Source organism: Lepidothrix coronata, unplaced genomic scaffold, assembly GCF_001604755.1.
Source record: "Lepidothrix coronata isolate B3197 unplaced genomic scaffold, Lepidothrix_coronata-1.0 Scaffold34, whole genome shotgun sequence".
NCBI classification, from domain to species: Eukaryota; Metazoa; Chordata; class Aves; order Passeriformes; family Pipridae; genus Lepidothrix; species Lepidothrix coronata.
This window is the reverse complement of record NW_016690214.1, coordinates 832,871-849,082: the sequence shown is the minus strand read 5'-3', so window position 1 is coordinate 849,082 and position 16,212 is coordinate 832,871. Positions and strand designations below refer to the sequence as shown.

The 16,212-nt window shown below is 54.0% G+C and overlaps 1 protein-coding gene across 3 annotated transcripts in view; it reads right to left on the bottom strand.

The window, feature by feature from the left end:
- SLC39A11 (solute carrier family 39 member 11) overlaps nucleotides 1-16,212 on the bottom strand; it is an 85,028-nt gene that overhangs the window by 2,611 nt on the left and 66,205 nt on the right. For all 3 annotated transcript variants that reach the window (XM_017812000.1, XM_017811999.1, XM_017812001.1), the window contains exons 8-11: nucleotides 4,992-5,090; nucleotides 3,750-3,908; nucleotides 1,759-3,584; nucleotides 243-364 (exon numbers count right to left, since the gene is read on the bottom strand). In XM_017812000.1, the coding sequence (XP_017667489.1) occupies nucleotides 3,506-3,584; nucleotides 3,750-3,908; nucleotides 4,992-5,090 (337 nt within the window). In that variant the 3' untranslated portion in view covers nucleotides 243-364; nucleotides 1,759-3,505. The remainder of the gene's footprint in view (nucleotides 1-242; nucleotides 365-1,758; nucleotides 3,585-3,749; nucleotides 3,909-4,991; nucleotides 5,091-16,212) is intronic.

The following is a 16,212-nucleotide window of genomic DNA, read 5'->3' as shown; positions in this document are numbered from 1 at the left end:
CCACCCTCCCAGGGTGGAATTTCTTCCCAACATCCCCTCTAAACCCACTCTCCTTCACCTTCAGGCCACCAGCCACGTCCCGGGAGGGAGAAGCCCAGAGCTCTGCACCACACACTCACCACCACACGTAATCCCCTCTCCAGAGCCCTAATCCCTGGGCAAACACAGGGACAGTGCCATGCTCTGAGCTATCAGCAGCCTCTCCAGCCTCCACTTAGTTCTAAGCCCAGCCCAAGGCTCACCTTTGGGCAGCTCTCCTGGTTGCAGAGAAGTTTCCTGTGGATTCTTCCACCTCCTCCTCACCAGCTCCATCTGGCACTGGGCCCATCCTGCTCCCAGACATCATCTCCATGGTTCTCTGAAACTAAAAAAAAACCACAAGAAAAGGAGGCCACCAACTCACCCTGGGGGGGGGGGGGGGGCTTGGGTGGGTTTTAACCCCCCCTTGCAAGAACACCTACGGGGAATGCTTGGAAAAAACTCTTTATCTTTGGGGGTTTGAGGCTTTTAGATGGAAAAGAGTCACAGTTTGTTTTCCTCCAGCCAATGCAAAAATTTGTTATTATTTATAAACCCCAAGAGTTTAAAGGGTTTGAATTTTACTGAAAAATTAGTAGGGAGGTGAGAAATCACCAGCTAAAATTTGATATTATGCTTGTAAGGGGCTCAGAGGACATTGCAAACCAGTCCAGGCTCCCTGTGTCCCTCCAAAGGCTCACTGCCTTCCATCAAAAGGATGGACAGAGAGGGAAACCCCTCCCTCTGTGCTCACCATGAGCATGGGTGCTGTGGGCCAGGGGTTCTCCCCATTTTCCAGAGGCAGAGACACAGGATGGGGGCTCAGTGGCATCCCAATGCCTGGGCTGGGGAGGGACCACACCAGCCCCTCAGCTGCATCCTGACACTCATCCAAGCACAGAGTTGAGGCCAAGCACACCCCAGGACCTCAAAAACCATCTCCAACCACGGGACAACTTTCCTGTTTTCCCTCCAGCCTGATCTCTTGACAATTCCCAGCTCCTCCACCCAAGGATCAGAGCCCATCTCCATTTTGCAGGCCTTGGCTGGGTGTTTATACTCCCTTTGCTCCAAACTCCACCTTTCCATTGACACTCACTGTTTCCACGGGCAATTTCAGGCCTGGCCCCCCGCCAGCTTTTCAATCACACCAAGGAACAGAGAGATAATTTCATTCCCCCCCAGGGGACAAACAGAAAAGACGGATTTTCCTACGTGCTTTCTGCATCACCCTCCCCACTCGCTCCCCACGGCTCCAATGTGCATCACCATCATCTGGGCTGGCTACATCCAGGCAGGATTAAATGCTTTTCACGATATTATCTCGCAGCAATCTGATTACAAGGCTGCCTTTAACTGTATAATGTGGGTTTTGTACCAGCTCACACCACGCGCCAGGAATCAAACCAGAAAATAGCCCTGACCGGCTGGAGCCATCCCGACCTGTGGACACCACGGAGGATTTTAAGGTTTTTAAGGCTGCAGACAGAGGGCTAAAAGCTTTACAGACACTCCTAGTGTGTCTGGAAAGCAGGTGAAGAGCAGTGGGAGATGGTGCAGCCTGGCCACTGGTGGCACTGGGAAGGACACTGATTCCCAGCTGTGCCAGGTCCATTCCCTCTCCAACCCAGGATGGCAGGGACAGACAACACCTGCTGCTTTTAAAAAAAAGGGTCCTGACACCTCTTGCTTTTCCCACTGAGGGCCACAATCCCAAATTTCCCCCGTGCCTGGACATACCTGGCTCACCTGGGCAGCCCAGTGGTCCCCAGGAACACACGCTCACCGCTGTCTGGATGAGGCACTGCAAAACTGCCTTTCCTTGGCTTTTTCTCCCTTTTTTTTTTCATCCCCAAAGCAGCTGCCTTCCTGGCCAAGAGGCAGGACCTTGGACAAGCCAGGAACAATTAAGCTGGAGAAAGGAAACACAGCAGAACAGAGGGAGAAGCAGCAAAGCTACGGTTTTACAGCAGCAAAACGAATCGGTGCAAACTCTCAATTTTCCATTTATTGAAACCAATCACAGTTGAAAGGTCAAATCCATTGGCAAAGAGTAGTTTTGTATCATCCAGAGTGATCCACAAATGAAGTAGAAATTAAATCCAACCAAAAAAGAAAGAACCAAATGAAAATGCACAACTCCAGCTTAATTCATTCAAGCCTGTTCCCTTTGGCTGCCCCTCCAGCAGGTGATCCGTGACATCCCAGCACCACTTCCAGAGGGACTGAGCAGCAGGAGGCAGCCAGATGATCCAGTTATTCCCACTGGAGGGTCTAAGGAAGCCCTTTGTGCTGAAGATTGAAGCATCCCTGGCGAGGGGGAGCTGGGATTTGCAGCATCCTTCCCGGGCACAGGGGTGGGCAGGATTCACTCCTCGGCCTGGAAGGGATCAATCCTGCCTGCTCAGGAAGAGCCATTCCACAAGAGTTGCTTAGAAAGCGCCAGGTGAAGAGGCAGGATCCATGTTGCACGTTTCTGGCTCTTCAGGTGGGATAATTAATTCATCCTGAGGAATGAATTCATCCTGACGCTGCTCAGGAAGACGAGGGCTCCCAGCACACTCAGGTGCTGACTTGGCTCTTCTGCAGGTGAAGTGTGACCAGGACCATCACCACCAAACCTTTCCTTGGTTCTTCAGGGAGTTATGGCCCACCAGAACCAGCAATCCCTCAGGAAGGCCAAACCCAGGTCCATGTGGAATTGTATCCGGCATCAGGCAGCACATCAGCGACAGTGTGGAGGACCACACCTTGCCTTGTCAAAGAGTACATGCTGGGAAACACTAAAATTCTTTTTTCCTGTTTTTTTTTCCTGAAAACCCTGGAACACTGGACATGACTCACCAGAACAGTGTCTCCCTTAGATAAATTTAGGGAAAAAAAAAAAAAGACATTTCCCCCTTGAAGAGATCCCAAGAAAATTCATTTTTATTTGCCTGGACTATTTGCATCCATCAAAACAAATTCCCTGCAGCATTCCCAAGGACCAGCAGGACACGGGAGACCTGCAGTCCTGCGATATGTTGTGTGTGTTATCGCAGCCCTAACGCCTTCCACCTGCCTTCCCAAAAAAAGGGTGGAATTCGAGACTCCCTACGGGGTTTACTCCATTCCAATGCCTCAGTGCTTAACCACAGACCAGCTTCAACACAGGACAGAGAATTTCTAACCTTCTACAGAGCAAAGATGATCAAAATCCCCGAGTGACCTGACTCGGAGAAACCAACCCAGCGTGGTCCAACGACCCCCCTGAGAGGAAAAGCAAACCTGGTGGCAAAAGGAAAGCGGGATCTGGGAGGAACCACCCGTATTTGTGCTTTGAAAACCATCAACATGACATTGGGGGAGAGAGATATAAAATTATAGGAAATCAACACCAAACCAGATCCCAGAAAGATATGTACAAAACCAGTCCGGAGGATGACGCGCGCCCGGCTCCGAACCCGCGCGCGGCTCTGAATTCTTCTCCTGGGATTGCAGCGCTGCCCTACCCAAGCCCAACGTCCAGGGACATCATCACCACAAAGCCCAGGATGGAGGTCCAGGATGCCAGCTTCCCATTGCCACTGCAGGGAGAGAGGGGAGAGGTGAGCTCCGAGGAGCCGGGAATGTCGGCTGGGAGGAGGGAAGCACAGCGTGTCTCTGCCCCGGGCAAGGGAAGGGATGTTCCGGAGCCCTCTGTGCTTCCCCCCGGGTCTCCCTGCCTGTAACGGTGTCTGCAGGGGTCTCACCTGGTCTGTGCCTCGGGAATGATGTCGTCCATCACCACGTAGACCATGGCCCCGGCAGCGAAGCCCAGGGCGTAGGGCAGGAGAGGCTCTGCCACCACCACGGCGAAGGCTCCGAACACGCCGGCCAAGGGCTCCACCATCCCGCTCAGCTGCCCGTACCTGCCAAACACCCCCACTGAGAGCCCCTGGGAGCCTGGAGAGAGGGGTGGCACAGCCATCCCCATGGGATGACGGGGCTCACACCTCCCCATCCCCACTGCACCCCCATCCCCCATTCCCCAGTGCCACCGTGGCCCGGAGGGGTGGGACACTGGCCACGCCACGCCAAGTCACCTGGATGATTTTAAACAGGCAATGATTTGACCTAGCCCAGCTGAATTTTCCAGGAGTGGAATTCAGGCATGGCCCAATTCCTCCCCCCAGCAGCATTGTGGGATTTGGGGATCCAGCTCCCAGGCAGGGATGGGTCAGAGAGGAAATATTTCCAACCAGCATAACTCAATCCCAAAGAGCTGAGGTTGTGAATCCACATCTGGCCACAGGCTCAACCAGGATAAAATCGTGTTCTTCCCGCTCGTTTTCTTTCCCCCTAGGACTGTTTCAACTCTCTGGACCATGGGAACTCCCTTCCCAGCAGCAGCAATCCTGGTGCAAGTCCCAGCACCCGCTTGCGGGGATGGGTGGGAGGAAAATTAAACAAAGCTTTGGCAGGAGCAGTTTTGAAGCCTCCCCCTGCCCTCCCATCCATCACCCAGCCAGGTGAACACAGCCCTGCACTCCCAGGGTTCATGCCCTGGGCTTTTTCACCTCAGGGAAAAGGGAAAAGGCTGGGTTTGAAATCCAGCCTGGAGTGAAGGGAGAGAAAAAATGAAATAAAATAAAAATTTAAAAAAAAAAAAATTTAGTGCAGGATCTGGGAGGTCACAACAGGTACTGAAGCGGGATGTGGTGACCTGTCAGGATCATGGATGCATCCCCAGGGAGCTGAGGGCTTGGATCTGAGTTCAGGCAGTGTGGAGGGAGCAGGGCAGAGCTCACCACACTTCCTGAGCACAGGAAACCAGCAGCACTCCCAGCACCAGCTCCCCGTGATTTCAGGAGCTGACCCAGCAGGTCTGGAGCAAACCCATTCCAAGGGCAGCTCCATGATGGAGCAACACAACGGACAGGGGAGGAAACCAATGGGCAGGAGGTGCTGGTGGAGGGCTCTTGTTCCCCTGGGAGAAGAGGAGCTCAGCTTACCAGAACGCTTTCCACGTGGAAAATCCAGCCCCTCGCAAAGGCAGGCTGACAGCCAGGCCCTCCGGGAAATTCTGGATCCCAATCCCAATGGCTAAGTTCCTACCACACAGAAAAAGCACAATTATATATATATATATGTATATATATATATATATATATATATATATATATGTATATGTTAGATGGAAGGCACAGCCTGGGAAAGGCTGCTGGGAGACAGGGACAAAGAGACACAAGTAAGGATTCCATGGAAGTGAAAAACCAGGTGGAGGGGAGAGCTGGACTGTCCATCAGTCATGGAATCATGGAATGTTTTGGGTCGGAAGGGGCCTTAAAGCCCATCTTGTTCCACCCCCTGCCATGGGCAGATTTTCTCCATCATGTCTTCACTGGTGTGTGTTGGTGGCACTGGCCATGGCCTGTCCTGGGGGCACACCAAGAGAGGGACCATCCTGGGGGGCTCAAAGCTGCAGCAGTGAGGGGCTGGGCTGGGACCTGCCCCAGCCACAGCTCGAGGCAGGAGCCCAGTGCCTCTTCCCCGAGGTCAGCCCTTCCTCTGCCAGCAGCTCCAAGCTCCCTTTTGCTGCCTCAAACACTTGTTTCCTATTAGTAAAATAAGACTGGTGAGAAAAATCTCTCTGGGTTGTTTAAACTTCTACCAGGGTTTACAGAAGAGGGGAGGGGAAGGGGGGAGAGGCTGCGGGTTTCCCTAACCAGGACAGGCTATTACAATCAAAAACATTATTCAAGGGAAGGAGAGGGAGGACGGAGGGGGAAAACCATCCCTGTTGGAAAACACTGGGGCCGCTGTCTGTGCCCTGGGCTTTTTTTCCTCCTTCCCTCGCCTTCGCACAAAGCAGCTTTTACTGGCCCCGACCACAACAAATTAATGGGGTGGGAGAGGGAGGTGTGAATGGAGGGGTCTGTATGGGAAGGGTGGAGAGTCCCCCCCTCGCCCCCACCGGGAGGAGGGAACCCCACGCTGACCCCCGGCCCTGCAGCAGCCCCGAGGGGTAGGAGGAAGGGGATGGAACCTGGGGGAAGATCCAGGAGAAGCCCATCAGGTGGGTTTGTCCCTGCTCTTTTCCTCCTTTCCTTCCCACATGCCCCTGGCACAGCCCATCAGGGCTCCCCCAAGAACCAGCCCCAGCCCTACAGACTGGGGCATCTCCAGACCAGTGCCAGATGCCCAGGAATAGGAATGGGAGCAGGGCTGCAGGTGGCACAGCAAGCCAGGGGCTGCAGTGCCCACTGTGCCACATGCCATGGCACTCACACCCCATGGCAAATGGATTCTGATGTGCTCAACACCAACAGGGACCCACTGGGGCCAGGCCACCCATGCCCCCCAGCCCTCATCAGGGAGACAGCCATGAATGCCCTATCCCAGGTCAGGATTTTAACTGTTTTCCCAGGAAATGCCCACTGCACGGGCACTGGCAGCCAGGGCAGCTTCAGTGCGGGACGTGGCCAGAGACAAAGGCCACCAGAGAGCCAGACACCCACAAGTGTCCCTGCACGAGGAGTTTCTTGGGATGTCCGTGGGGCAGAAAGGACCAGGCTGAGAAGGTCCTCATGACATCTCCTGGCCTCCAGTCACTCCACGTCCCCACCACAGTCTCCTGCTCACCCAGACCACGCTCCCCTGGGACCATCCAACGCTTCCTCCCTGCCACAGCTCTGCCTGAACATTTCTTGGACTTTGGGGCCTTCTGAGCCCTTCCCAGGGACACTAATCCCATCAGGATGAGGAGCACTCCGTGACACCACGAGGCCAGGAACACCTAAGCCTGGCTGTTTGCTCGGCCTCGCTTCGCCGCGCGGGGGGAACCTCGGGGGCCGCCTCTGTTTGCGTCCCGGGAGGGGTCCGGGTGCTGGGGCAAAGGAGAGGAGCACTCCCTTTGGAACAAAACCATCCCAAGGGACATTCCTGTCCCTCTTGGCCGCCGAGCCGTGCACAACTCACACCTTCTCCCGCGTGGAGCTGACGGCAACGCGGGCGCCGGGAAGGGACGGAATCAAAGCTGCATTGTGTGCGAGGGGAACAAAGGCGCCTTATGACGGAAATAGGTGGGGATTCTTGGAAGGCTTCCCCCGACTGCAAAGGAATACATTGTAAAACACCAGCACCGAGACAGAGCTGGAGCAGCCCGGCCCAGGGGAGCCCAAGCTCGGTGTGCCCACGGGGAGGTGGGGACACGGAGGAGATGGAAACGGGGGGATGAGCCAACGCAGCCAGAGGGACAATGCTTGGGATGGAAAGTTTAGGGTCTTTAAAGGGAAGAAGGTGGGGGATAGCTGGGAGAGAAGTGGTAGAAGCAGATCCCATCTGGTCGGATTTCTGCCCAGGGAGGTGGTGGAGTCCCCATCCCTGGAGGTGTTCAAGGACAGGGCACTCAGTGCTCTGGGTTGGGGGACAAGGTAGGAATTGGGCACAGATTGGACTCAATGATTTTCGAGGTCTTTTCCAACCTTAACGATTCTGGGATTCTGTGGATGGGTTACCTGTGTCCAGTTGGGCAAGGGGGACAATCTGTGGCTCATCCCCAACCTGCAAACGTGAGTTGGTCCAAAGGAAGCACATTCCAGAGGAAACCACACCGGACTCTGCCTGGGAATGCACGTGTCCCATTAGTGGCTCTGCCACCAGCACCCTGGCCAGCACGGGAATGTCACTTGGGTGTCTCTTCCTTTGGGCGCAATGGACTCAGGTGTCAAGGACAGGGAGCATGCACTGGACACGTCACCTTTCCCAGCTCTGCCTCAGCCTCCCCATCTGTAAAATGGGGGTGCTGACAGTGATGTCCTGCACAACCTCCTCAATCTGGGGACAGAAACACCACCAGGACACATGTCACCCCCACGTGAGCTCTGCAGAGAGCCAGCAGTGCTGCCATGGCTCTGCCCCGGCCCCGGCCGAGCCTCCCCTGCAGCAGGGCCCTGGGCCGCAGTTTTAAGGAAGAAAAGGTAAACCTGTGACATCCTGGTGGAGCTCCAGCGAGGACCAGCTCGATGGAGAGACTCCGTGTCCCCCCGGGAACGCACCGGGGCCGGACCTCCTACCCCCAGCTCGCCTGCCAACTGCTATGGCACCACGCTGGGAGACTCCAAGTTCACTTTCAAAAAAAAGTTGGCATCTCTGCATATTTGCAAGGTCAAGGCACAGAAAGCCTTCTATAAGCCTAAACCCTTGTTTTCAAGGGCCTATTCTTTTACAAACTGATTATGAAAGCAGGCTACATATTCTTAACAAGCCCCTTTTCACTCCGGCTTTCAATTCCCTCCAGTGTATAATGTGCATGTGTATTCTTGCATGGCAGGCCCTTACATACTGTTTTGATTGTTATCGTCTTGCCATGAAAGGGCCGATTGTTTTGGGTTCCCAAGATTACATCATGGCTCCCACTCGGGCCGCCCGTCGAGGTGTTTGATCAGGGCTCCAGGTGGGAATGGGAAGGAGCTCCGCGGGGCCCTCGGCGCTTCCCATACCTGCCCTACCTGTTCGGCACGGCCGCCGGCTCGGGAGGCTCTCACGCGAGGAGTGCGGGGGAGCCGGGGGGGCAGAGGGCCCTGCCACCCCCCTGATGTCCCCCGGGCCACATCCCCACCCCGGGCAGCAGCCTGACCCACCCCTGGGCACAGGGGGCTCCAGGTGAGCCCGTGGTGCCCAACGCTTCGAAGGCCAAATCCACAGGAGCAGCGGGAGGACGTTGCTCCCGCGGATCTGCCTTTTGGCAGCACAGCATTTTTCATCTCGAACATTTCAAGCTATTAAAAAAACCTCATCAGGATATAAACCTGCTGTGCCTCCTCCTCTCAAGAGCAGCCACCAGCCCCATTACCCACAGGGGCACAGAAATGCAGGAACAACGTGTGCCCTCATCCCGGGCAGGGGATGGAGCAGGCACCCCCCTCCCAGACAGGGAATGGAATGCCTTGGGTTGGAAGGGATGGTAAAGCTCATCCTGTTCCACCCCCTGCCATGGGCAGGGACACCTTCCACTAGCCCAGGTTGCTCCAAGCCCCATCCAACCTGGCCTTGGACACTTCCAGGGATCCAGGGGCAGCCACAGCTTCTCCGGGCAACCTGTGCCAGGGCCTCCCCACCCTCACAGGGAACAATTTCTTCCATGAGAAGAAATGAAGACTGTTGGGTCTCGGCTGGAGCCGTGTGTGGCACATCCCAGCAGAACAACACCTGCTCTCCCAAGACTTGGCCCTTCCAGTGCTGCTCCTCAGCAGCCACTTCCATCCCTCTTCCCACCCTTCTCTCCCTCCTCTTCCCACCCAATCTCCTGGGCTGGAGCTGTGCCTCCAGCTCTGTGTCACATCTGCTGCCTGGCCCCCTGCCAGCCTTGCCCCCCCGGCTCTGGATCCACACGCTGTAAACATTTACAATTTTAGGAAATTTTACCCTTAATTTATCCCAAAGGCACGTGAGCTCAGTTCAAAGTCGTAAAACCTGCTCTCCCCCCCGACTGCAGCACCGGGACGTGAACTTCAGCTGGAGAGCACAGAATTCTCCAGCTTTCCCAACACAAATCCCCACCAGCAGTGCCAGGTCAGTCCAGGATGGGGCTGCCACCCATCTCCCCTCCCCAGCAAAGCTCAGTTCAGTGTTCTCCTGCTGGATCCCAAAGATGAGAGGCCTCCTCCAGCCCAAGGGTGGATCAGGTTCTGCCCTGGCCATCACCACCCCCTTCAGCTGCTCCCTCCACCATCATCCTCCCCAGACAACACACTGCCAGGGGACCCAGGGCTGGCTGCACTGGGTCTCCTCCCTCTTCACCTTCCACAGCCATGGGTTTGGAGGAGAAAGCCATCCCAGGAATGCAGAACCATGGAATTGTTTTGAGGAAAAGAATCTTAAGGTCATCATTGCCAAGGCCACCACTCACCCCTGTCCCCAAGTGCCACATCCACACGGTTTTTAAATCCCCCCCAGGATGGGGACTCCCCCACTGCCCTGGGCAACTGGACAGCCCTTCCATGGAGACATTTTCCCTAATATCCAACCTAAATTTATTTTCCCTAATATCCAACCTAAACTTTTTTTCCCTAATATCAAACCTAAACTTATTTTCCCTAATATCCCATCTAACCCTTCCCTGGCACGACTCAAGGCCGTTTCCCCTGTCCTGTCACTTGTTTCCTGGGAGAAGACACCAAACCCCTCTGGCTGAGCCGAGAGGACACAGGTCTGGACACCCTTTCCAGAGCAAAACCTCGGTGCTGGATGATGGGAGACAGAAACTGGAGGTCATTCCCTGGGAGGGCAGACACGTATCCACCTCCAGATCCCACGGACTGGTCCCATTGTCTGGGGACTATTTATTCCTGTGGATTTTTAAAATCTTTATTCTTATCTGCCTGGTTATTTATGTAACTGTTTGATTTATGAGTCAGACTCATGCACAGGGTAAAAGTTCACATCTCCCCCGATCTGGGAAGCACAAAGACACGTTTCATGAGCTCCACATGTTCCTTTTGCCATGTTTTGACCTCGCTGAGGATCAGGCAAGGCTCAGGGAGCCTCGACACCTTCTCCTGTTCTGGACAAGAGTGTGAACCTGACCTGTGAGCACAGAATCTGGCCAATATTGGCCGAGTCTCGCCAGGCTCTGGCTCTGCAGGGCTGGTACAAGCAGGAGACAGGACCAAGCCCTGGAATCTCTTCCTGAAAAACCTCCTTTGCAGGAGATGGAAGCCATGAGGAATTGCCCTTGTCCTGCTCTCACAGCACGCAGCAAAGAAGCAGGATCCATCACACAGACACATTTCTATTTGCACAGTTATGGTCTAGCCAGCTCAAATTTCACAGATAACTGTAAATCATAAAGCTCATTTCATCCCACCCCTGCTGTGAGCAGGGACACCTTCCACTAGCCCAGGTTGCTCCAGGTCCAACCTGGCCTTGGACACTTCCAGGGGTGGGACATAAATGAAAGAAGATGTCACTGCCCATCATGTTTCCTGGGGTTAATTCCTGCCCGAGGAAAGGGACCAACACAAGACCCAAATATTCCCAGACCCCACTGACACCACCCACACACGGCCCCCAGCTCTGGTGGGACCCAGCTCTGGCTGCAGAGGGGTGAGGGAGCCCCAGGAGAGGAAGGCAGCATTAAAAGGCAGCATGAAGAGCTGCAGGACCCCCATCACTGCTGTTATTCCCAGCATGTTTCCTTTTCCAGGAGCAGATCCACCATCATCAGGTGCCACCCCAAGCCCTGCAGACCCCCAGCTCCGAGGAACCCTGTAAGTCCCCCCAAACTGCTACAAGAGAACAGCAACGACCATAAAGAGGAGAGTCTGTGGCTCTCACACCTCATCAGAGCTGGCTCCTGACAGGAATTTCTCCATTTTCAAGCAGAAACCAAGAACATCCTTCCCTGGCAGCCACTGAGCCACAGGCAGCACCTTCCAACTCCAACCATCACCAGGAGGTTTCAGTTAAGACCCCACACACCTATTTTTAAATACCTTAAGACAACCCTCATGTGAGACCTCGTTAATTCTATTTTAAACAGCGTCAGCCTGCAAATAATTTCAATTTTTACATATTCATACAGGCACACCCCTAAATAAAGCAGGATTTAACGATGTGGCTGCATTGATCTCGGGCAGGGCTGGAGCTGAAGGGAGATACAGAACCTTATAAAGGTTATTAAAACATTTTTTTAAAAACAATTAAACACACAGAGGAGCTGGGTGGTCTAAAAGCAGGGCTGGGATTATGGTCCATATACAAAAATTTCCAATTAATGTTTATGGCTTCATACAAAAATGGCAATTCTCTGCTTTAAGTGAATCTTCAAACTGCAATTTCATTTCACACTGAAAATTATTTTACATACCATGGAAATCTCACTGTAAATAACATGCTGGGGTGGGGGAAATGGTTTAAGGGGTATTTTTTTAGGGATTTATTGCCTTGCCCTCCAGATCACCAGCAAACACAGCCCCATCACTTAGGGAAAACCAAAGTAAGGGAAGGAGGATGAGTGTGGTTAATAAAGACCTTGTTCTTCCTTCCTGTTAAAGGGTGGAAAGGACCCACAAGGAGCCAAAGGCCAGCCCTACATACAGATAAAATATGGATGGATTTCCCTCATCCTCTCTCAGGTGGCTCCAGGACGTGGTGATGGAGCTCAGCACTCAGCCCAGCCCACTGTGCCAGGGTGGCATCGAGGGGCTCACACGCAATTCCCATGTGCCCACGTTTGCATCCTGCTGGGAATCATTAGCCAAGAGCAAAATTAAAAGCCCTGAAACGATTTCTCCTCTCCCCTTCCCGCGGCATCGCTGTCAAACCGCGCCGGGGGAGCCTGAAAGCACCGGAGCAGCCCCTTTGTGCAGCCTGAAAACCTGGAACCAAACAATTTCCTAACAGCTGTAGCTCTAAAAGGGCCCATTATCGCCCCGTGTTCCCTCACAATGTCTTCATTCAATTTGCTTCCCCTCTCCAAGGGCTCATTTTTAACCCAGGCTGTGAGGAGAGGACCAGGAAAGGACCAGGCCACGGGGGCTGCACAGCCAACCTGGGGTTCGAGAGCTTCTGTGGCACCACCTGGCTGAGATCAGCAGGGAGAGTGGCTTTGGCTTGCTCTGCTTTCCTGCCTTGCCCTCCTTTTATTTTAAGGTCAACAGGAAGCAAGCAGGTGCACTTTGCAGATGAAAGCTGGGCAGAAGAGACCTTCGTGGTGAGGTCCTGGAGAACCTCGTCCTGCAGCAATGGGGACCAAGGTCAAGGGTGGGCACATTCCACCCCCAGCCATGGGCAGGGGCACCTTCCACTAGCCCAGGTTGCTCCAAGCCCTGTCCAACCTGGCCTGGGACACTTCCAGGGATCCAGGGGCAGCCACAGCTTCTCTGGACAACCTGTGCCAGGGCCTCCCCACCCTCACAGGGAAGGATTTCCTCCCAAAATCCCATCTAAATTTTCCACCCCAGGCTGCTGGGCCATTGCAGCCCCCGGCCACAGCTCATCCACAAACCATTCATTTGTCCAACAGCCCCCAGGGAAAGGGCTGGGCAGCTCTCCCAAAGCCCCCCCAGAGAGGTGAGAAGCCAAAGAGCTTCTCCTGGCACTGCCTGTCCTTCAGGTTGTATCGCCACAGGAGGAGAACACAACCATTACACAGACTTTCCACCAAGCCAGATGTTGTTTGGGAGACCAGCTGTCTCTCCTAAGCATTCCAAATCAATCAAAAAACTCAGTCTAGACACTGGAGTAAGGGATGAGGAAAGAGTGAGGGAAGAGGAGGGGAGACTATTTATACAGCGACGTAAAGGCGAAGAGCCAGCGAGGGATTGGCAGCCAAGAGCCCGGCTCCCAGCCAGGCCCTGGAGACCTCCCTGCTCACTTGGGAGATCTCCTCCTCCTCCAACCTGGCAAGAAATCCAGGCTGCAGCACCCACCCAGCCCCAGGAGCTGGGCTGCTGTGGGTTTTCAATCCAACTGACTTGGACAAGAGACAGGAAAGAGAAGAAGAGTGAGTGTTGTCACCAAACCTGCGGGGACCACCATGGCCAAGGAGCCTCCAGCATGTGGGCACGAGCCACAGAGCCTGAGGGAGTCCCCCCTGAGGGATTCCTGCCAGCCTGGCTCCACCATGGGCTGCACCACTTCGGACAAGCTTCCCCTTCATGTGCCTTGAGTTTTAGCTCCTGGATTTCAGGAAAGCTCAAAGCACCTGTTTCTTCCCACCCCCCGCATTTCTCCTCTTAAAGCACATTTGCAAAGGGGGCTGGGACATCTGCACTGGAGGTTCTTGGTGGGAAGACGCCGTCACTGCTGGCAAGAGCCTCCTCATCTCTCCTCTCCTCTCCTCACCTCTCCTCCTCTCCATCCATCTCTGCTGAGGTTCAACCATGATCAGAAACACAACAGTCCTGGTTTGTGGCTCAAACCCTTCCAGCCCTCTCTGTGCTCCAGAGAGGTGGTGACAACACACCCTGGTACCATCCCCACCCTTCCCAGAGAAAAGCCCTGGGGAAACCCATTACTCCCAGTAATAAACATCCACCTTTGGGCCAGGCTAATTAAAAGGTGCTTAATAAGCAGCTTTGTTTTGTAACCAGGGGCAGTCCTGGGCTTTGTTCTGTACCCATTTGTCTGGGATCCTGGGAAAGGTGGAAATCCCCCTCACCTCATCCCTAGGTGGGCTTTTCCCGTGAGGTCTTTCTGTGATCTGATAAAGAGGCTGGGATTGGACCCCACATTTTGATCCTTCCCCTTTATTAGCTCCACTGTGGATCTATTCATAAGCCAGAGACGGGATCTCATGTGTGTGAACCAGAGAAAAACCCAGTGTGTCTTCTGCTGTCTCCCAGACCACAATGATTTCCATTCATTCAAAGAAAACACAGTATAAAATTTTTGCCTGGTTTCAATCTCCCTACATTAATCAAGCCCTCTTTTTTTTTTTTTCCCCAGCCTGAGAGACACAGCGTGGGAGGCACAGGCTGTCCCATGAAATAATATTTTCCAAGCCATAGTCAAAGTCTGCCTGTCAACTCGAAGCCTCTCTTCTGTCTGTTTTACCAAAGCTGGACAGGAAACAATCTGTGGGCACAACAGATCAAAACAAGGCCAGCATTCCCAGCAAAAGGGCGGATGAATGGGAACCATTGTGCTGTGGTGGAGGAAACATCCCCAGCATCATCGGGGGGGGGACATATCTCTGTTTCCATCCCTTCCCCACTCACCCCCTGCCTCCCCCAGCTGCCCCACGGAGGGGATTCCCTGGAGGAGATGGTGGGGCAGGTGGGACGAGGGGGAATGAGGGTGGGACACCCAGAACCACCATGTGCTGGTCCAGCAGCACCAAAAGCAGGTCAAGTCGGGCTATCCAAGTTAAACATTATTCCCACAAACCCCACTTTTCCCTTTCCTTGCCCCCACACCAAGCCAGGATCAGCCCCTGGATCAAACCTCACCTGCAGCTGGCAAAAGGGGGTGCAGCAAAGTCTCTGGTGGGATTTGGGGGTGCTGAAGGGGAGAGGGGATCCATCCCTGCCCCATCCCCAGAGTTTAGGGGAGCAAAGCTCACCAGGTACAGATCCACCTTTTCTGGGAGGATCCCAGCCCAGGAAAAGAGGGTGCTGAGGGGGTGACACCCACAGGGGGGTCCCCAGGGGCTCCCCTGCCTCCAGCTCACCCTGCAGCTGCTAAAGGGGATCCACATGAACCCCAAGAACAGCTCCCAGCTGTCAACAACCCCCCCCCAAACCCCTCTGCTTTAAACCAAAGGTAACAACCAGCTCCCCACACCCCCTCAAGCACACTCGGCTTCATCCTAAGGCAGAGCTTTGCCAAAAATTTGCCTGCACCACATTTAACCTCCCTAAATTACCTGCATCCGTGGGATCCGATGAGGACCCAGTGCCCAGACCACCCATGGCTTAACAAAACACTTCACTTTATTTTTCAAACCTCCAGTCCTTTATATATATATATATATATATATATTTATATAATATGCTCCAAGTAATTTATGGCATTTAACTCGATATTGGTTCTATTTATTTGAACCTCCTCTCACCTTGGGAAGATCAGCCCCTTGCTTGGGGCTTTGCCAGGGAAAAAGCCACATCTGGGAATCCCATTAGCTCCAGGGTTTGCCCTCCAGCCCTGGGAGACCAGGCAGCAGCCCCAGATCTGTGGGAAGAGGCTGATAGGAACATGGATGTTACCCCCTAGTGTCAGCTGGGAGAGGAGCAGCACCCGGGATGGGAAGAGGGCTGCAGGTCATCCCAGGCACCTCTGCCTCCCTGGCCATCCACAGGGACAGGAGCTCTGCACCCCTGTAACAGGGATGGCCTTGAAAATAAAAATTCAATGTACTTTTGGGGAGGGAAGAATGCAGGGAAGTCCATCCGTGTTTTATCCTGACTTTTCAGCTCGAGTCGGACTTGCAGGTGTTTTTTGCCTGCACCCAGCCAAGTTATTCACTGCAACAGTCAGACCCACACTGCCCTGAGCCATCTGTGGTTTTGATGGAGGAAGGAGAGAAGCAGTTGTTCCCCATCCATGCCAGGAGCACAGGGAATGTGCCCAAGGACCCTGTGGGGAAGAAGAGAGGGTACCCAGGCAAAGAGCACCATTGCAACGTCTGCTTCCAAAGATCCAAGCAAAAAGTGCACTGAAAATCCTCTCTCCAGCATTTCCCAGTTGCTACAGGTTTGATTTTCCAGCCTTAATAACAGCCTTTTATCA